The 21,650-nt window shown below is 43.3% G+C and overlaps 1 protein-coding gene across 1 annotated transcript in view; it reads right to left on the reverse strand.

Moving 5' to 3' along the window:
* Window positions 1–21,650, reverse strand: part of Galphas (G protein alpha s subunit) — a 37,954-nt gene that overhangs the window by 10,446 nt on the left and 5,858 nt on the right. Inside the window, exons 2-5 of the mRNA XM_076799797.1 lie at window positions 19,284–19,356; window positions 15,134–15,188; window positions 12,246–12,365; window positions 3,387–3,484 (exon numbers count right to left, since the gene is read on the reverse strand). Coding sequence (XP_076655912.1) covers window positions 3,387–3,484; window positions 12,246–12,365; window positions 15,134–15,188; window positions 19,284–19,356 — 346 coding nt within the window. The remainder of the gene's footprint in view (window positions 1–3,386; window positions 3,485–12,245; window positions 12,366–15,133; window positions 15,189–19,283; window positions 19,357–21,650) is intronic.

The following is a 21,650-nucleotide window of genomic DNA, read 5'->3' on the forward strand; positions in this document are numbered from 1 at the left end:
GCTGACCTGCTCCCACTTTCCACAGACTCGGGGTGTCCCACAGAAAAATTTGCACCGTCCAAGAATCCAATAGCTTCGAAGATCCTCGTACAGCCTTCACACAATATTTTTGTAGGCGTGGTTTCTTGGCTCCCGACTAACCCCGAGCCAAACCCACGTCCCACAGGGCAATTCCTGCCTATCCCACTGATCAGTTCATTCAGCTCGCTCCAACCAAACGAAAGAACGACGACAACGAAAAAGAAGAGGAAGAAGAAGAAGAGGAGGAGAGTTCGGAAAGTCGTCGAGACGAAATAGTATTCTAAAAATACGACTGTCGACAGGTGATTAAGTTCATTCAGCTCGGGAGCCAAAGGATCCCGATTAGTTTCAGGGTTTCGTTGCTCGGAAAGAGACTCGCAGCGTAGAAAAAAAGGGGCGAAAGCTTCGAAAAGCCGGCGAAACGAAATAGTATTCTAAAAATACCGGGTGTCCGATTAAGTTCATTCAGCCAGGAAAGAACGATCGTCCGGCGAGCCGGTTCTAATTTTTCGACGGTGTAATGGCAGGTTGATCGTACAGGAAGATGTTGAAGCGACGTGCAAGGTTGCGGCCGAATGCTAAGTAAACCGAGAGAGAGAGAGAGAGAGAGAGAGAGAAATAGAGAGAAATAGAGAGAGATAGAGCTCGAGGTCTCGTCGTCTAATTAAACTGTTTGACGAATTGATGGACGGCAAACGAAGTCACATGCTCGGCGGTCTGTTGGCGTAGCGGATAAGTTTCGCGTTTACACTGTAGATTCACGCCCGTTTGCCCACGATATCCAGTGCAACAACCTGTGCCACGTCTATGTAATTCCTCAAAGGGACACACACGTGTTTCAAGCGACCTGCTGGACCGGGACGAGCCGCGCGGCTCGGCCCCGGGAGGTACGGTTTTTCGCTGATTTATAGAAATTTATCGGGTTCCCGGGGCTGTTCTAAAGTTGACGAGCAGCCCGGCCGGTTAGCTCGTGAAAGGGGGACCACATCGTCGGGCAGGCCAGGCTCGAAGAATCGAACGATTTCGTCCGATATTTTCGAGCTGGAGCAGGCTCCTCTCCAACGTACTCAACCCACAGAGCTTTTACACCATCGGAGAAAAACCCCTGATCGTTGTACAGTGAATTCTCGATATATGTCAGCAACGCCGGTCTTCCAAGCGTCGTTTATCGCCCAGGAGACATGTTACCGTGTTATGTTCACGCTCCTCGGCGTCCGAGGCCTTTAGAGGGGTATACAGGGGCGACATGTATAAATCATCGAGAACAGGTTCCCGAAAAATCACCACGATTCGTACCGATTCGATTTCCACCGCGAACGGCCTGTAGAAAATTGTACAGGAAGATTAGCGATCAGCTCCGAAGATCTCGATTCGCGTGGACGCGAAACGCTTCATGAGACCGGTCCAGCTGTTCACACAAGGAAAACGAACGATAATTTGCTGCTTGTTGCTAAAAATAACTATGCTGCACGCGAAAGTAAGTGTGTGTGTGCGTGTCGGTGCTCGAGAATCGAGCAAAAGGAAAAAGTATGCAGAACTAGCCGAGAACCCCTGGGCGAACGCGGACCGCACGAGAGTGGCCCCTATTAAAGCGATTACCTCGTTAAAGCATTGTCTTCATTGGCATTAAATCGGTGTCACAGGCCCATGTATACACACGGATGTAACGGTGTAACTGTCACGGTGTAACGCGGTCACGGGAACGCTTCCGAAGTTGCAGAACCGCGAAAGTGTTGAGCGCCAGGATTCATTGATGTCCCGTCGTTAAATTGATTTCGACTGGTCATTAAGAATTTTTGTAATCCGCGTGCTTTGCACCGGTGCGGCGGATCTTCGTGAGAAATGAAAATGTTGCATGAAAGAGGAGCTTGACAAAAATGTCTGTGAAAACTCTTCTGTCGATATTTGTACGGATTTATCGAGTTTTTTTTTTCTATTGATTCAACACTTTGAACGCCCAACTATAAACCCGAAAAATTCCATAAAATCAAAGTAAGTTATTTAATGAAATAAAAATTGCAAAAAATTAAATGTATGATACTGAGTAATCCTCCAACTTTCTTGCGTGTAACAGATCCTAATCAAGTTTAGTACAATGAATATATCAACGTAAAAATTCATTTTAAAACCTGCACAAATAATTCCGTCACCCACGTATGGGTGATGCGGCGACGAACGTGTTAAATTGCATCTTTCCTGTTTTGTTATTAATGCAGCAGATTATGTATCAACTGCGCTGCAAAGAATTTGTGAAGGAACGTCTAAGATAGTTGACAAACTTTCAACAGTAGGAAAATGTTTTTTCCTCGGAGTATGAACGTTCGCGTTCACTCCTAGCTGCATGCAGCCTTCATACACGTTACTTTTATCATTTAGTGTGGCTTACAGGGAGAGTAGAAACGTTGGAGTGGAGGGGAGAGCGCGTTCGAGATTGGTTGCTCGATAATTACCTGTTAGGAGCACTCCTGACTGACTGCAACCCTGTTGCACGTGCGTGTACCCCTTCACAAGGCAACGAGTTAGGAAATGCACACGTGTATGAGGGTTGCAGGTAGTCAGGGGCACCCCTGCTGAATAACTGAGAAAGTCTGAAGGAATTTGTCCTGTACTTGAAATTGTACTATACTGAATTGAGAATTATATTATATTATTCTATATTTGAAGATTAAAAATTGTACTGAATCGCGAATTGTGCTATATTATATTGTTCTATGTTTGAAGATTAGAATTTGAGCCGTACTGAGAGTTTAATAAATTGCGTTTGGATATGAATTGAAGAATAATTAAAAATGGCGTCGCGGACCACCGTGTCTGATAGGGTTCTGAAAATTATAAGAACGTGAAGTGTTCCCAAGAATATCGCAATGTGAAAGCAGCGGGACAGGCGTTGACGCGGGTCTCCCGATAAAAATAAGAGGGTGAAGTTATATTACCTGGCTCGACACCGTGCTGGATGCTCCTCTCGGCTGGCTCGCAGCGCGCGGCTATTCTAATCTGCCCCCTCGGGCTACTGATATCACGATCACGATAAGAAGCACGGACGATAACGCGTTTACGCGACGATAATGGCACCGCGAAAGCGCCGCCGTCGTCGCGACGCTCTTTGCAAGCGATTTTCCTGCGATACTACCCCCCTGTGCAACTACCCTTGGCACAGAAGCATGAAAACAGTCTAACAAGCAAGACTAGCCGTCTATCGGGATGGGATGGGTGATAGTAATTGGGATTTTTCTGGATACGGTAGTTTAGCGCTAGGGGGCGAAACTACCCTCTCTTACGTTCAGTAAACGAGGGAAATGTGTTCCACAGTTTTTCTGCAGGTTTCCCCGATTGGAGTTGGCAGGATATTCGAAAATGGCACTCACTATTTGGCGCAGTCGATTAGTTGGTACTCGTTACTCCTCTCGAAGCTCTGCTGGACGCCCCGGTCCTTCCAAAGGGTTTCGACGATCTCGTAGAACTCCTGCGAACACAAAAGAACCCCATCCTGTTAGTCAATCATTGATTCATCAATAAACATCGACAGATATTCATAGGAAAAATTAATTGATGGGAAATATTTCCAGCTTTTCATAGCTTGAAAATAATTTTGCATAAAAATCCTCGGTCTAATCCTATGTAAAAATTTCAAAATAAGTTTCTATCGTTCAGAAACGATTTTCTGTAAAATTGAGTGAACAAGTTCACGCTGAGACTAGTGGCACAGAATCACGGGATTTCTCCAAACTTTCCTTCAAAAATATCAAACTGCATTTTTGCAGAAGACCGCCTTCGCTTCTCTCGCATTCGCGAAGTCAGCCGCTCGATCTCGCGAAGCAGAATCGAAAGAAATTTCTGCAAGCAGTTAGGAAAATCCGGGAAAGTTGAATCGGGAGGAATAACAATTTTGTTGGTGGGTCCATCGGACCCATCTCTCTCGGCGGAGGGTTACACTGTCGGCTCGCATCGAGCGGATGAAAAGTTTCGAGTTGCTTCGTGACTTCGCGAGTCGCGAAAGTTGGTTCAATTTGCCTCGAGTTCGACTACTATTGCTCTCCTCTCTCCCTCTCTCTCTCTCTCTCTCTCTCCCTCTCTGAACAAAAATCCCTTGGTGGAAGTTCGCCGGAAGTGCGGCCGATCGGTCCTGGTCCAAAGCATCGAACAACAACGATTCGATTAATTTCGCAGTTTCCCTCTCGAAAACGAAACTGCGGGACAAGTGGAGAGACAAAGAGAGAGAGAGAGAGTTAAAGAGAGAGGAGAGGGCGGTTCGCGATTCCCTTGACAAATTTCCCACGGTGTACCAAACTGATACTGTAACAATATTTTCGTCGATAAAACACACACTAATTAAAGTGTAAATTTTCAGATGTATATAGTGGATTTTTAATAAAAGAATTTTTCTCTTTAGAGAAAATGACTAAACCTCACTTTTCAACCTTCTGACTGATTGTGTGGCACCTTCTCTCATAAAAATGGCAGCCAAAGCTTCAATTTTGAAAATTTCTGATTCAAACTTACAGGACCCACAGTTGAAAGAGTAAACTTTCAGATGTATATAGTGGATTTTTAACAAAAAAAATTATCCTCCCCACAAAAAATTGTTAAACCTCACTTTCCACCTTCTGACTGATAGCGAGGCACTTCATCTCATAAAAATGGCCGCCAAATCTTTAATTTTGAAGATTTCTTACCCAAATTTACAGGACCCACGGATATAAGTGAATATTTTAAGATGTATATAGTAGATTTTTAATTAGAAAATTTTTTCACCTCGAGTAAATTGTCAAAGCACATCGTTTTATAAACGTGGCAGCCATTTTTACGGATTTGTGAGCTGTTTTGAAACTATTTTATTTCTGAGTTATATGAAAAATATTTCCGTCGGCACACGTGTGTCTTCCGCGGTTTTTCCGAAATTGTGACGCGGAAAGCCTCGTTGTCACGGACACAGAGAGCGGAGCCAAAATCGCCAGTTTCGTCAGAATCGGGTTTTTTCGGATAATTAACGACCGGAGATCCGCGCCAATCCGTAAACTCGCCACGGAGGCCGCTCGAAATAGTGATTTATTTTATATTCGAGCTGAACGCAGCGTCGTTTACAAACAAACACAACCCTTTTCGCTAACAAACCACCCTTAACCCATCTGACTTTTTAATAGCGTCATCTGCATAATGGATCCTCTAAGCTCTTGCATTTGTTCTTCGCCTTCCTGTTTGGATTTAAAATTTCATCCCAAGAAAATCCTGAAGACTCCTCCATGTTTCTAGGACAGCATCCAATTATTTTTAGTGCTACATATGCTGCTCCGGGTATTTTTAAAAATTTGTATTTTTAAGTTTGTACCGAAACAGTAATTTCCAGCGTCAGAGAAATTCGTTCGAAACTCGAACCGTGCTTAACCAAATGGCATGCAATCAAAGAACTGGCTACCATCGAAGCCTTGCGCTTAAGTATTAAACGGCTCATGTGTTCTTCACGCACCGGAGGGTGGCCTAAACGATTGTCACTGGCAGAGTTTCGCTCCCGAACGAAGTCACCGACGATTTCCCGGTCTCGATCCGCTAATTTCCTAATGTCGCGAATCTGAACGCTATGAAACGCGACGGAAGCCTCGAACTCGGCCGCCGGACACTCGAAATAAACTTCCGTGTGCAACCTCGGATATGCAGAAACCCGAGCGATACCATGAAACGGTAGAAAGATAAATTATCGACAGCTTATTAAAATTGTTCAAGGAAGAAATAAATTTTCATTCGGCTCCGGTACCTCGAAAACGATGCAGACAATTTTTGTTTTGCAACAGACATCCGCGGTCTGGTGATAAATCGAACGTGGCCACCGTTGGAAAAGAGTTGAAACTTTCGAGAACGACCTCCACGGGGATGTTTTTCGTGTTTCGAAAAATCATAGCTCGTTTCACAGGACCACCGACAAGCCGGACGAACGAGACCGTTTACAATGTTCTTACGAGCATTCTCGAATTTACAACGCCACGTTCCTGGACGTTTTACGGGACGTTTACTGCGGCATGCAAATATACCGGCGAAACGAACACACATCAACGATAGAACCGCGAGAGCACTTTTACGATTTCGGTAATTGCCGGACGCGCGACGGGTGGCTCTATCGATCCGAAACCAAACCTTAACCCTTGCTGGACCTTCCTGATGAATACCGATGCTTGGGATCCCCGCCAGATTTGTTTATTAATTTTTTTTTAATTTTTCTCTCGAGATACGTCCCTCTACACACGGGTATTTTTAAATCGAATTTATTGTTGGAGTACAGTGAACTGAGAATTTTGATACTGTGGGTCCAAACTGACCCTGACGGTACTGTGCAAGCGTTAGTGTTAGATCGTGGAACACTTCTACAGAATTTAAATTAATTAAAGGGGAGAGGGTTGCACTTCGAGAATGAGTGAAATAAGAATAGAAGATCCTTTCAGAATTTTTAGTATCAAAATGCATAAACACAGATATTTTAAATTTTTACTACGTTTAGATAGTAGTTTGAGGAAGGTGTATAAAAATTTTCAGCTTGAGAAATTGATTTTTTAATACAGTATCATAATTTTTTGAAGTGTCCTCTCCTGATGTCCAAACCATCAGAGTGGTCTTTGATAAACTTATTTGAACCTTCGAATTGTTAAACAGATCATTTTCTACAGGATTATTTGAATACCTAAGGAATAGTAGAATGAACTAGCTTTCCCTTCAGCTCCGTATAAATTAATTTAGCCATAGAGCGATTGAAAATTGTCGATTTTCCGGGACCAGTGGCAGCTTTGACAAAAATTGGACGAGACTCTGATCAGAAAGAAATTGGCCAGCGTCGGACTGGCTTCTTTCTTTTTTTTTTTTTTGAAAATGATTACGGAACAGGGTCTCGAGGGCAATAAGAATATAAAGCGTTGTTCGAACGGGGCTAAAGTGCGAGCCGCGTTATTCAATGCATGTGCACGAGGAAAACTGAGAGCTCGAACGGTAAGACGCATAAATTTTGTTCGCCGCGCCGGTCGACACACGTTCGAGCGTTTCGATTCAATTAATTCGGTCGCGTCGCTACGGACGACTGTCAAGCAGAACCGCGTGCAACAAACAATGGGTCATCGCGATAATTCGCGTGTACACGGTGTCCCGAGAATCGCTGATTACTCCAATTCCGATAACGATCGATTACACTTCCGGAATTCTTCAAAATACCAACGCAAGCGGACGCGTGGCTGTCGATTGTAACACCGCTGCGACCTTCGATGGCCTTTTTTAAACCTCGCCGATTAAAAACACGCGATTTTTAGACCCGCGTTCACGCGGAAAATTATGTTTGTCCCACCATTTTGTTAAGAGAAAATGTCGATTTCTGAGGAACTTTGTTTTGCGATGCTGGCTGCCAATTCTTTAATTTTACAGACTACTTAAACGAAATTTAAACAATTAATTAATGACACAACATGCTTTGAGATGTATATAATGGTTTTTTGAAAAAAAATGTTCTCTTTGCCGAAAAAATTGTCAAATCCTCCCGCATCCTGAGTAATGCTGCAAAACATCATCTCATGAAATTCCCTGCCAAATTTTAAATTTTACAGATTTCTCGACGAAATTTGCAGGAGCGGTAGATAAAAGTATGTACTTTAAGACGTATATAACAATTTTTCGATAAAAAATTTTCTCCCCTCCGGAAAAATTGTCAAAGTTCACTTTCCACTTGTTCTTCAAAGGACAGAACCCTTGCTGTTGAATCATCAATTTTACAAATTTTTAAACAAAATTTACAGGAAGCATAGATAAAAGTAGGTACTTTAAGACGTATATAATAATTTTTCGATAAAAAATTAGTGCCGTCCAGAAAAAAATCATTAAAGTTCACACTTTTCCGAGACGTTAAACATTTCCTGTAGAAGCTTTTATCCAACAGGTCCATATCTAAAGGCACGTACACAGAGCACGCGGTTAAGCGCGATCGTGGCGTTCACTGCCAGTGAATGACGCAAAACACGCGGATTATTTTGTCGCGACGACTTTATTTCGAGACGAGCCGCGTCGCTACACCGAAACGCTGGTCCCGCTTTCGCGATCCGCTCACGAAATCACGGATGCGCCTTTTGGCAACCGGAGAAATCGTTATTCCGCGACGGGAAATGCCAATGCCTCGTTAACATCCGAGGCTCGCGCTTTTCTTCAATTAACGAGACACGCTGGCACAAAGCGGAGTCGTTCGGGCACGATGTACCCTAACAGTCAAGTTTTTTTCTCATTCAACGGGATAATTTATACCCTCCCTCTGTCTCGGGAACATTGTTAATTGAACATTGTTAATTGGTAAACGTCCTTCTACCCCCGTATTGTCTATCTTGCTACTTTTGTCCCGAAAAAATGGCCAAAGCTAACTTTTCGTACCGACGCACAGCACTTAGGCTTATAAAAGTCTGTGCGGAAACGTTAATTTTACAGATTCCTTAGTGAAATTTACTGGAGTGGTAGACGAAAGTGTACACTTCGAGATGTATATAACAGTTTTTCGATGAACAAATTTTTCCGTCCCGAAAAAATTGCCAAAGCTCACTTTTCGTACTGACGTACAGTACCTAGACTTATAAAAGTCTGTGCGGAAACTTTAATTTTACAGATTTCTTAATGAAATTTCCTGGAGTAGCGGATGAAAGTGTACACTTTGAGATGTATATAACAGTTTTTCGATGAACAAATTTTTCCGTCCCGAAAAAATTGCCAAAGCTCACTTTTCGTACTGACGTACAGTACCTAGACTTATAAAAGTCTGTGCGGAAACTTTAATTTTACAGATTTCTTAATGAATTTTCCTGGAGTAGCGGATGAAAGTGTACACTTTGAGATGTATATAACAGTTTTTCGATAAATAAATTTTTCCGTCCCGAAATAATTGATAAAATTATTTTTTTACCGTTCTGGCAAATAGCAGGGCACCTAATCTCATAAAAGTGGCTACCAAATGTTTAATTTTGCAGATTTTGCAAAGAAATTTACAGGAGTAGTAGATGATGGTGCAATCCTTGAGATGTATATAACATTTTTTTCAATAAAAAATGTTGTCCATTCCAGAAAAATTGCTAAAGTTCGGTTATCTGCATCCTGAGAGATGCCACGAAACATGGCCTTATAAAAGTGGCTACCAAATGTTTAATTTTGCAGATTTTGCAACGAAATTTACAGGGCTAGTAGATGAAAGTGCAATCCTTGAGATGTATATAACATTTTTTTCAATAAAAAATGTTGTCCATTCCAGAAAAATTGCTAAAGTTCGGTTATCTGCATCCTGAGAGATGCCACGAAACATGGCCTTATAAAAGTGGCTATCAACTGTTCAATTTTGCAGATTTTGCAACGAAACTTCCAGGAGTGGTAGAAGAAAGTACACACTTTAAGATGCATATAACAATTCTTCATCTAACCTCTGCTCCTTAGAATGTATATAGTGTCTTGATTCAATAATCGTACGAGTTCAAGTAATGGCACCTAATGGCACGAAACAACATAGAACGGCAAAGCGCGCTAAAAAAATGGCAAAGGGGGATTCGCGTTGACGCGCCTCGATCGAGAAACCGCTGGTTTCTCGGCTCTCCGCGGCGGCGTTTCCGCGGAGAAACGTAATTTCATAACCGGGCACGATGAATCGCTTCGCGAGCGAAACTAGTTAGGGGCGACAGGGGAGTACGTGTGTGCCATTAAAATATTACGACACGAGGCTCAGAGAGCTCAGCTCGGCTCGGCTCGGCACGGCTCGTCTCGGCGGGGGGGTTCTCTCTCTTCTTCTCACTCTTTCTCTCCTCTCTCCTCTCTCTTGGTCGCGTTACGCGTTATTTAACTCGTTTAGCCGTTTTGTATTCAGGGCAACAATTCAGCCGCGCCTCTCCGGGACGTGCGCTGAACTCGCCAGCACGATTTATCCCTTAAAGATCCTCTCCCTTCTGCATCGACTCTTTCACACACGCACACTCACACACGCATGCAGCATTCTCGCCGAATTCTGTACGCTTACGTAACAAGGTAACACGAGTGTGAGAGATGTCAACGACACTCGGCCGACAACCAATCGAGAGCAAGCTCTTTATCTTCCCGCGAAATAAAAGCGGTTCGTTGTTCGACTATGTTTTCCTCGCGGGAGAAGACTCGCGAACGGATTCCGATAGGTGGGTGCCTAACGCGGGAGCCAGAGCAATCCTAAAAATAATCTGGAACACAGATGCGAGCGTGGACAGGTGTGTCGAGAATGAGAAAGCCTCCGCCGTCCAGCACCGATGATGATTCTTGACGAGAACGATTTCCTGCGCGAAGACAGCGCGCTCGTTGTTCTGTACGTTTGCCCGGCAGTCAATTCGCCACGGTTCGTTACGTCAAAGAAATTTCAAGAGAACGATTTCTCTAGATTCTAGTGTGCATTGCACTTTGGGGGCGTGTAGGATTCTCGGGGCGGAGTCAAGAGGCGTGGCTTCTGGTACGGTGGTGGGGAAAGAAAAACTGGAAATAGTAACTAAGCCTCGTCACTAACAAGATCAGTATTTCCTTGACTTAAAATCTTTTTGAGATTTAGTTCGAGGAACACAGGGAGACTCTTTTCTATTGGCCGGTGAATAGCGACGCCGTGTGGGCGGAGCCTAAGGGGCGTGCCTCTCGATGCACCATACGATGGTGGGGATAGAAATGTTGTAATTTACTAAATATTGTCACTAACAAGACAAAGATATTTCCTTGGCTTTGAATCTTTTAGATCTAGTTTGAAGTGGAAAGCACAGAGAGACTTTCTCCTATTGGGTGGAGAATAATGATGCTGTGTGGGCGGAGTTTAAGGGGCGCGCCTTTCAATGCACCATACGATGCTGGCAATAGAAATACTGTAATTTACTAAATATTGTCACCAATAAAACCAACATATTTCCTTGACTTTGACTCTTTTAGATCTACTTTGAAGTGGCGAACACAAAGAGAATGTTTTCTATTGTCTGGTGAATAGTGACACCATGTGGGCGGAGTCTATTCAACGTACAATGTGACGATGGGAGTAGAAAGACTGTAATTCAAACAATCTGACCTCGACAACCTCATCACCCAATTTCAATAAAGAAAACGATCAGAGCCGATCCTCCAGCAGCAAACAATTGAATTTACTGGAATCATCGTTCTCCTTTCGCCACGCTCTGGTAATTAACGACTCTTTATTAGGTTCTGTGTGGTCTTAAGATATATTTTACGATTCCGAAACAAAGCGAATGCTGGATACGATTTACCAGGCGGCACAGTTTCCACCGAACGAGTTTCTCTTTCTCTCTCTCTCTCTCTCTCTCTCTCTCTCTCTCTCTCTCTCTCTCTCTCTCTCTCGGAAGGGGAACACACAGAGAGCCGATCGCGTGCGCGAACACGCGCGAGGAATGGCGCAGCACATCATAGCCGAGACAGCGTATATCGCGCCAACATGTGCGATTGCTGTGTAAACATTGTAAACGAGGCATTCTGTGGCATTCTACGGCGAGCAAATTCTCGTTTCGCACGGTGTTCGCGAGAAACTGCACAATGGAGGTGAAAAAGGAGGCTCTCAATTAGCGGCCAAAACTACGGAAACTACTAAACTACGGATTTTACGCAGTTATTAAAAAAAATGATCGAGTACAGAACAGCGAAAAGTGCTACAGTACTGTCGTATTGTTTCCGACGCAATAACATTATTAAGAAAGGAAATAAATATCTATGTGGCCTCCGTGTCTTGCAATTTTTACATTGCATAGAAATTCTTATGTTTCCTGGCACATCCAGTAGGAAAGCAATTTAAAATTAAATCAAAAGAAACAATAGCACCGAGCAATCGTCGGGAGATCCCGGATCCAATTTCTCGGCATTTTCGTAACAAGAAAAATTCTCAAGGAAACAATGGCACCAACCAATCAATTGTCGAGGGTCCAAGAACGCGGTCCGCTGTTTTAAATACGAGAACGCACAGGGGCGTCGATGGAATGCCGCGATGGATTAGGAACAGCGTAAAACAAAGAAATTAATCCGTCGAAATTGGCCTCCATTGTCGTCTAAACGGGCCTCTCTCGCATCGAGTCCGTCTCCGGTACGGTTTCATTGAGTAGAGACACTCGAGAGAGAGTGGAAGAGAAAGAGAGACCGTCGACACAGCGTGGACGCATTTTTCATCGTGTTAGAGAGAGGCTCCGGGGAAAGATGGAGCACAGCACGCGGAACAAATGGTCTGGCTGACTCACCGGGGGATAATCGAAGTCTGTGGAGGACGAGACATCCAGGACATAGTCGACTCTGCTCTGATTCGCCGGGTCCTCCAAAACGACGGGTGGTGTTAGCGTGCTCATCGCGCTGGTTATCGTCTGGAAAAAAAGAGAAAATTATCAGACCGGACCCTCCATCTCTCCGTACTCTTGCCTAACTCCCATTACCTCCAACCTATGACGATTTTCAATCATTTTACATCTTGCAATAGCGATCTCTAGGCTGCGGACTTGGTGCATTAGTAAGAGAAATGGGTCAGCGTTGTAAAAATTGGGTCAAATCTTTAATTTTACAAATTTCTTAACGAAACTTACGGGACTAATAGATGAGAGTGCGTACTTTGAAATATATGTTATAGTTTTTCAATAAAAAAATTTTCCTCTCCAGAAAAAATTGTCAAAGCTCACTCTGGAGCATCCTGTGTGATAGCATGAAGCATCACCTTATAAAATGCGCTGCCAAATCGTTAATTTTAAAGATTTCTTAACCAAATTTACAGGACTAATAGATGAAAGTGCGTACTTTGAGATGTGTGTCATAGTTTTTCAATAAAAAAATTTTCCTCTCCAGAAAAAATTGTCAAAATTCACTCTAGAGCTTCCTGTGTGACGGCATGAATCATCACCTTATAAAATGTACTGCCAAATCGTTAATTTTAAAGATTTCTTAACCAAATTTACAGGACTAATAGATGAAAGTGTATACTTTAAGACGTATATGGTGAATTTTTAATAAAAAATTTTTCCTCTCCACAAAAAATTGCTAAAATTCACTTCTCATCGTCCTGATTGATGGTACAGGACTTCTTAGTAAATTCGCTGCCAGATCATCAATTTTACAGATCTCAACGAAATTGACAGTGGTGGAAAGTCGATACTTTAAGTTGTAAAAATATGATAAAACGATCGAACTCGAGGCTCGAGTATCTGGATCACTCGACAATGCAAAACAGAAGCGACTCGTCACGCGACTAGCATCGCGTTTTTCATAATGTGGTTAATGGTAGGACGATTACCGGCACACGGCGGCTGGCAATAATCATCGAAATTCATTTGTTGATCGTTCCGGTAATGTCGCATTCGTAATCCCGGGGCGTCACGGTGGAAACTTGTCTATTATGTTCGGCCGGCATACGGAAGCGATCGGCAAGGTTACGCACGATACGCGTATCTAAACGCGGCCTCGAACGACAAATTGATGACGGCACGCTCGTCGTCTCGTCTCGTCTCGTCTCGTCTCGTCTCGATTCGTCTCGACTCGTCTCGTCCCGAGAGTTTACGGCCGTTTACGACCGGCGAGACAGACGTTTGCACGCTTCTCACGGCTAGCGATGGGTTCGAGCTGAATCGACGATGAAACAGCTCCGAGAAACGAAAGCGACGCGGTTTTCTGCTTAAAAGAAGACGAACACTCCGGAATATTAATCGGGGACTGACCAACTGCCCTTGAACTGGGATAGACTGCGGATTTTTGTGCAAATTTTTATGCGTTTGCTGAGAGTACGTCATATTCCAAGTCTAGATGTGGCAATTTTACAGATTTCTTCATGAAATTTATTGAACTAATACATGAAAGTACGTACTTCGAGACGTATATAACAATTTTTTGCTTAAAAATTTTTTCCGCCTTGGAAAAATTGCCAGAGCTCACTTTGCAGCCTTATGCGTGATGGCACAAAACATCGTCTTGTGCAACTGGCTACCAGATCTTTAATTTTACAAATTTCTGAACGAAATTTCCAGGACTAATAGATGAAAGTGCATACTTCGAGACGTATATAACAATTTTTTGCTTAAAAATTGTTTCCGCCTTGGAAAAATTGCCAGAACTCACTTTGCAGCCTCCTGCGTGCACGACGCATCATCGTCTTCTGCAACTGTCCTTCAAATCTCTAATTTTAAAGATTTCTTAACCAAATGTACAGGACTAAGAGATCAAAGTGCATACTTTAAAACGTATATAACAATTTTCCAATAAACAACTTTTTCCTCTCCCGAAAAATGGCTAAAGTCAAAAAGGTTACAAAATTGGCTGCCAAATCATAAAATATGACAAATATCTCAACAAAATTTACATGAGTGATACATAAAACTACACACTCCGGGACGTACATACTTTTCGATAAAAATTGGAACGAAGTGATCGATCAACAGTTGAGTCACGAAAATTTCGAGCTCCTCCTATAGACTCTTTTAGCAAAATTAACGAGCCGACACTCTAATCGAAGTTAGACCGGGGATATTCGAACTCGGTCTATTATTCACAGCAGCCGATAAACAAGAATGATGTGTTACCCCGAAGTCGGAGAAGATTTGATCGAGTTCGAGAGAGAACATCCGCGGGGAAGAAAAGCCCTGGTATTGATTCAGCGATAAATGACTCGATCCGAAAATATCCAGTTTGCGCCGGTACACCGTTGCGTGAATTATTCAGCGCATTTCGTTAAATATCGCCCGGTATTCTCGGACAAGATGGCAACCGATTTCGCCGATTCGGAGGACCTCTTGTTGCCTTCTTTGGCGTATCGCTAAACCAACCGCAAAAAGAAACCTTTACTATAGTCAAAGAAATAAATCTTTTTATGATTGTTGCCTTGGTACTAGACTAGGATGACTTTTTAATTTTTTCGACCTACATTGCTCACGCGAGTTTTGATTTTTTCAGTATTTTCGGTGCTATAGTAGTCCGGTTCTTAGCTTTCACATGCTATACAGCTCCGCAACGTTCAAAGTCTGGGAATAGAAAATTGGGGGTTTTTGAACTCGCATAACTTCGTGGAGAAAGATAGTACGATGTTCTGCCTACGCTCATTGTAAAAGGTGAATTTTTTAAGTCTGTCAGATAATCATTAGAGAATGATTCTCACCAGTATCGCGTCCCTGATGTTCTTCTTGATGTCTTCGATTTTTTGCCGCTTCTCCCTGCGCAAGAACAAGAGAAAGCACGATTAGTATACATCATCATGGAAAATAAAAGGGGCAGGACCGCCACGAGAACTTTAACCAATCAAAATCTCGTGTCACTCGCTTGTAAAGATAAAATCGGCGAAGATCGCTAAAAATCGAGCGTTGGAAAAACCGTGTACATTATATAATTAGCTCGGTTGATCTAAGAACTTAGTCAGGACCCAATTTGAGTCGTCAATGGCCACCGGAAGCGCGCACGAAGTGTCATAAGCTCGAGATCGTTCGGCGACCGGTCGCGATTGACCAACCCGCGACCGGTCGCGATCCGTACTATAGCGATCGCTGTCGTTATTAGCGGTTTTCCCGGAATCTCTCGGTAATTTTAGATTGGCAGGCAACTAGCCAGCTTAGGGTGTACCGATGTTACCGTCGGGGTTTCGAGACAACTGGAGGCTCTGCCGGATAATCGGCGATCGATCGATCCGTGGAGGAAGCCTGTTTTTTCTCGCGAGTATGTGGGAAGTACGTGTTCGTCTGTTCTCTTCGTTCCATTCTCCCACGCTATCGTCTCATGGTGATACCTGTGCCAGGCTTCTGTCGTCGTGGAGGTATTGTTACATGCTTCAGAAAGATCACGAACGACAGTCGCGGTCTAATACAGGTTACCATTCGCGATCGTTTCGCGATTCTATTATTTTCGCGGCAGCCTGTTTTATTCGATAGACTGCGGACGTTGTGACGAAAATGATCAGCCGCAATTTGCGGCGATAGAAAATTTTTTAAAATTTAAGAGAACAGGAAAGAAATACTAAAGTTGACACGCTGTTGCTTGGAAACGATGCAGACAATTTTTATTTTAAATTTTCTGAACTAATAGATGAAAGTGCAGATTTTCAGATGTACATAGTGGATTTTGAATAAAAAATTTTCTCTTCCCACAAAAAATTGCTATAGCTCACTTTCCACCCTCCTGACTGATGGTATGGCACTCCCTCCTATAAAAATGGCTGCCAAATCATTAATTTTGCAGATTTCTCAACCAAATTTAGAGAACTAACGGATGAAAGTACATATTTTGAGATGTGTATAGTAGATTTTGAATAGAAAATTTTCTCTCCCCACAAGAAATTGCTGAAGCTCACTTTCCACCCTCCTGACCGATGGTATGGCACTCCCTCTTATAAAAGTGGCGGCCAAATCTTTAATTTTGCAGATCTCTCAACGAAATTTACAGAACTAATAGATGAAAGTGCATATTTTCATATGTGTATAGTAGATTTTGAATAAAAAATTTTCTCTCCCCACAAGAAATTGCTGAAGCTCACATTTCACCCTCCTGACCGAGGTGTGGCACTCCCTCTTATAAAAGTGGCTACCAAATCTTTAATTTAGCAGATTCCTCGACCAAATTTACAGAACTAATAGGTGAAAGTGTACACTTTGAAGCATATATAACAGTTTCTCGATGAAAAATTTTCCCCTCGCTGGAAAAATTGGCGAAGCTCTATTTCGCGGAAAATGTTTACTTTGCATAAAGATCCGCAAGCCTAGCAACGACTCGGTTCGGTAGCAGCATGATCGCTGGAAGCTTGTTGCACCTCGTCCCCGTCCCGGAATAATCGGAGGATCACCTGGCGAGTTAGAGGATCGTCAAAAATAGGACTGTATTAATTTCTTTGGTGACTAACGGCGTCAGTATTATAAATAATTTTCGACGTTCTCCGCCGGTGCTCGATGGCGGCTCCAATTCGGTGAACACACATACAACGCCGAGGTCCCGATTCCCTCTGTGACGCCTACGAAAATAGCGATTTTCCCCGATTACTAGCGAGGGACGATACCAGTCAAGTTAACTCTCTCTCTTTCTCTCCTTCCCTTCTGTGTACGTACGTGTGTGTACGTGTGCGCGCGTGCGGCTGTGTGTAGGTAATCGCAGGACCTGTTCACCTTTCGGTGCACCCGATAAAATTATCGAAAATCGAATTCTATTCTTCGGCACGGCTCCCGCTGCGGTCGCCCCGCAGTCCTATCAAATATACATCGGCCGCGATAGGTATACAAAGATTGCAAATAGATCGTGAAAAAGACACGAGACGGTGCTGCTATTTTTGGGACAAGTTGTTTATACTGCGGCGATCGTCGTGGTGCAACCGGAAAGGGTGATGCTTCGATGAAAAAAATAGGAGAGAGCATCGCAGTCGGAAGTGTGCCGAGCACGAAAACCTCCTATTTCCAATAAATACTTGAAAATCTGGCACTGTACCGGGAGCACAGTGTTTGACACTCGCACTTGTAATTATAGCAAATAATTATTTTTAATTCAATACCTCGCAATTCGAGAACATTTGCAGGCCACCGTGAACTGCAATTTTTAAAGCTCTCGAGAAAAATGACTTGTGAGAGAACCGTGTTCCAACAAGTGCGAGGAGCGGCCATTTCTAAGAAATATCCAACACTTTGGCAAAGCTCACTTTTTAGCGCCTTGCGTGACGACATGAAGCATCATCATCTTATAAAACTGCTTGCCAAGTCGTTAATTTTACAGATTCCCTAACGAAATTTACTGAACTAATACATGAAAGTGCTTACTTTCAGATGTATATCGTAGATTTCCGAGGAAAAACATTTTCCGCTCCGAAAAAATTGCCAAAACTCACCCTGTGCAGTGTTCTTAGTAATGGTACGAAGCATCGTCTCATCAAACTGGTTGCCAAGTCGTTAATTTTACAGATTCCCTAACGAAATTTACTGAGCTAATACACGAAAGTGCGTACGTTCAGACGTATATCGTGAATTTCCGATGAAAAAATTTTCCGCCCCGGAAAAATTGCCAAAACTCACTCTGTGCAGTGTTCTTAGTGATGGCACGAAGCATCGTCTCATCAAACTGGTTGCCAAGTCGTTAATTTTATAGATTCCCTAACGAAATTTACAGGACTAGTAGATGGAAGTGCATACTTTGAAATGTATATAACAATTTTTCGATAAAAAATTTTTTCCATTCCGAAAAAATTACTAAAGTCCAGTTTCGAGCGTCGCGGGTGTTGGCACGGCAGCTGACGTTGTAAAATTCACTCGCAAATCTTGAACTGTACAGATTTCTTAACAAAACTGACAGGATTGATAGATGAAGGTGGATACTCGCGTAATGTACCCCGAAAGTTGTTGCGATTCGGCCCGGGTACATTTCCGCGATAAACAATTGCGAAATCCGCATCGTCCGCGTAACGATTCCTAGTAGTCGTGACGGCAATCAACGGTGGAAAAAAGAGACCGTTCCCGATCGCGTCGCGACGATACAAACAGTCTCTCTCTCTCTCTCTCTCTCTCTCTCTCTCTCTCTCTCTCTCTCTCTCTCTCTGTCTCTCTTTCTCTCTCCCTCTGTCTCTATCTCGCCGAAAATAAAATTCCGCGAACGGAGACGGAATCGCCGCGCGAAACGTAACAATAAGGCGTGTTTCAGCCGCGTTATCGGCGCCGGAAGAGGCAGACAGAATTTACGACGCACACGAACCGGGCCGACCCGTCTGTTTGCACGTCGTTCTCATCCTATCTAGGCTGCTCCTGATTCTCCACGTATACACCGACGATCTCTGCTAACGATAACGAGTCGTCTCCCGGCAGATTTCCGCAAAAATCCCTGATTTCTCGCGAGCTCCCCGACGGAAATCACGTTGCGAAAGATGGAAGCTGGAAAGGAAACACCTGAATATAGGAAATCGCACCTGTGTTCCTCAATTTAGGGAGGAAAGACTCTCGATTACTAGACCGCGGATTTTATGCAAATTTTCTCCTAAACTTTGCCTAAGAGACAGATCGGTAGAGTTAACCCTTAACTGGGGGTCTCCCATGACCCCAACGGAATTTCTATACAACTTTCACTCCACTGCTAGATAATTCCAAACATCAAGTTTCTTTAATTGCCTCTGACTGTTTAGTCTTAAATGGCATATTTAAAGGTACCTGAGAAAATTTGTACAGAATTTTAGAAAGGCCCTAGTACGATGCTTCGTAATTTGAGTGAACTGAGTTAGGCTAATCGCGAATTATTATCGGCGATCGATCCACAAAATATCTAGAGGATATTGAATTTTTGAAAATGGAACTTACGCTTCGCTGAACCCGTTAACGTGCAGTATCCTCATCTGTTTGACGATCGTGCTTTTCCCGGATTCTCCCGCTCCTGAAACAATTGAAATAAATATATTAGTGTGTGCTCTTAATTAGCTGGTTGTATGTTTGTTAGAAATTTGAATATTACAAGAACGAGACCCTTTCTGCTTCGAGATTCCGAGGTGACTGACACGGTTATTAAAAGGTACCCAATCCCCACTCTTTCCCCAAGCCCTTGAGGACCGACGTCCTTATTATGCTAATTTAGATGTAAACAACACTGCGACGCTCAATACAGATGATCCGAACCGTTATTGAAAGTTCCGGAAAAGTTTGCAAAAAGTGTGCAAATTTAGGGATTGTATAGACCGCAAACTTTTCGTTTATTCAGGCCCGTGCAGACGTAAAAAATTTTTTTCGAATCTAGAACTAGTCAGACCTGAATGATTATATTGTTTTTATAATGATAGCGGATTTTACGTAGTCGTAATTAAAATGAGTGGGCGGAAGAATAATCAGAAACTGGTGTTCACGTAAACGAAAAGTGTATAGACCGTGCATCACTGATCTTATTGCATCCAATTAACCCCTTGCACTCGAGTGGCGACTCCGAGACGCCATTAACGATCACAATACCATAAATCAAGCAATTTCGCAAGGTTTCATTTTTAAGAAAATCGAACTCGCAGATTCATCGAGTGCGCGTCCCGTTGGATAGAGAATCGTCTCGGCGTCTGATCATGATCGTCCAATTCTACTTCCCCTGAACACCGATGCGCCAGAACTTGATAAATGTGCACTGCGGGTTTTCTGCATTTATGAGAAAAAACTAGCAGATGCAATTAGGAAAGAAAGATATTCTACTATCTAGGGTAGGGGGAAACAATTACTGTGGGGGTACCAATTACTGCGAATATTAATAAAGAGATATTAAATTTTTTCATTAAAATCAGTTAAAAATAAGTATAACATAGGCACAGTGATTGGTACCCCCAAAATAATTGATACCCCGACAGTAATCAGGTCCATTACAGACTGCAGATTTTATGCAGTTTTGACGAGTTGGTGCAATTTAGAGCAGTGGACAGATTAAAAGAATTGTTTAGCTCTCATCTATTTGTGGCACCTATCAATGACACTAAATAAGAATATCAGTGATCTAATTTTAGCCTAACAAACTCATTAAAGGGTGGGCGAAATTTTTATTTGGCTTCCGTTTCTTGCAATCGATGGGAACAATTTTGCATAAAAATCACCAGCTCAGTGGGGGAGCCAATTACTGTGCCTGCATTAATCATACTTATTTTCAAAGCATAAGGAATATTAAAAAACTGCTGACTAAGCTAGACTTCATCGAATTTTTGGGGATGCTGGCAGTCGGTGGAATTAAATGGCAATACACCGAGGACCAGGATCAACAAGTTCTAACTCATGAATGGATCACGCTACAGTTCTACACTTGGTTCGCGATCGACAGCAGAAAGATAAAGAGAAACAAAGAGAGAAAGAGAGAGAGAAAAAAAAGACCAGGTAACTTCAAAGGCTTCCGTCGAGACGATACGTCAAAACCAGGCAGCATAGTGCTCGTGTAGTCGATTTTTCTCCGGTCGATCATGCACGGAAAGTTAGGCATTTTCGTTCGTCCATCCGCCCCCCACCCCCACCCCCGCCCCCTACACACTATTTGTTTCTCTGGTCGGATCGTAATTGTGGAGGACGACAGGGAAACAATGCAGCAACAGCTGTTGCTTCGCTCGACTGTGCGGGGGCGGAGCGGGGAGCACACGTAACACGCACACACATACACACGTACAAACACACATAAACATACATACACACGTGGAAGATCACACACATCCACGGTCGAATTAGAACGACGACCTACATAAACGGAAGAATAGGAAAAGGTAATGGTTAGGTGTTGGGTTAAGTATCGCGATAAGTGGACACGATGTGTGCGTGCGAGTGTGTGCGTTTGAACGCGCACGCGCGCGACCATGTTGCTCTCCCTCTCCCTCCCCTCCCTCTCTCTTTGCTCTCTGTGAAAAAGACCCCGGGAGAACGAGAAGAAGGAGACGAAGAGAGCGCACGAAAAGGGTACAACGTGAGCCGATGGATATTCGTGGGTGCCGCCGGCGAGTACGATAATCGATAAAATTGAATTACGCGCCGCTGAGCATTGCGATACTCTCTATCTCTCTCCCCCCTCTCTCTTTCTCTTTCTCTCTCAGAGAACCGGCGACCTGTTCCTGCCGAAAATCGAGACCGCAGATTCCACGTGCAATTTTGCAACAGTGCAACCGTGGTCCAAAATGCAATTAACGTTGCAAGGTGTTCGCGACGATTTTCTGTAAAAGATGGAGT

Source organism: Halictus rubicundus, chromosome 13, assembly GCF_050948215.1.
Source record: "Halictus rubicundus isolate RS-2024b chromosome 13, iyHalRubi1_principal, whole genome shotgun sequence".
NCBI lineage: Eukaryota > Metazoa > Arthropoda > Insecta > Hymenoptera > Halictidae > Halictus > Halictus rubicundus.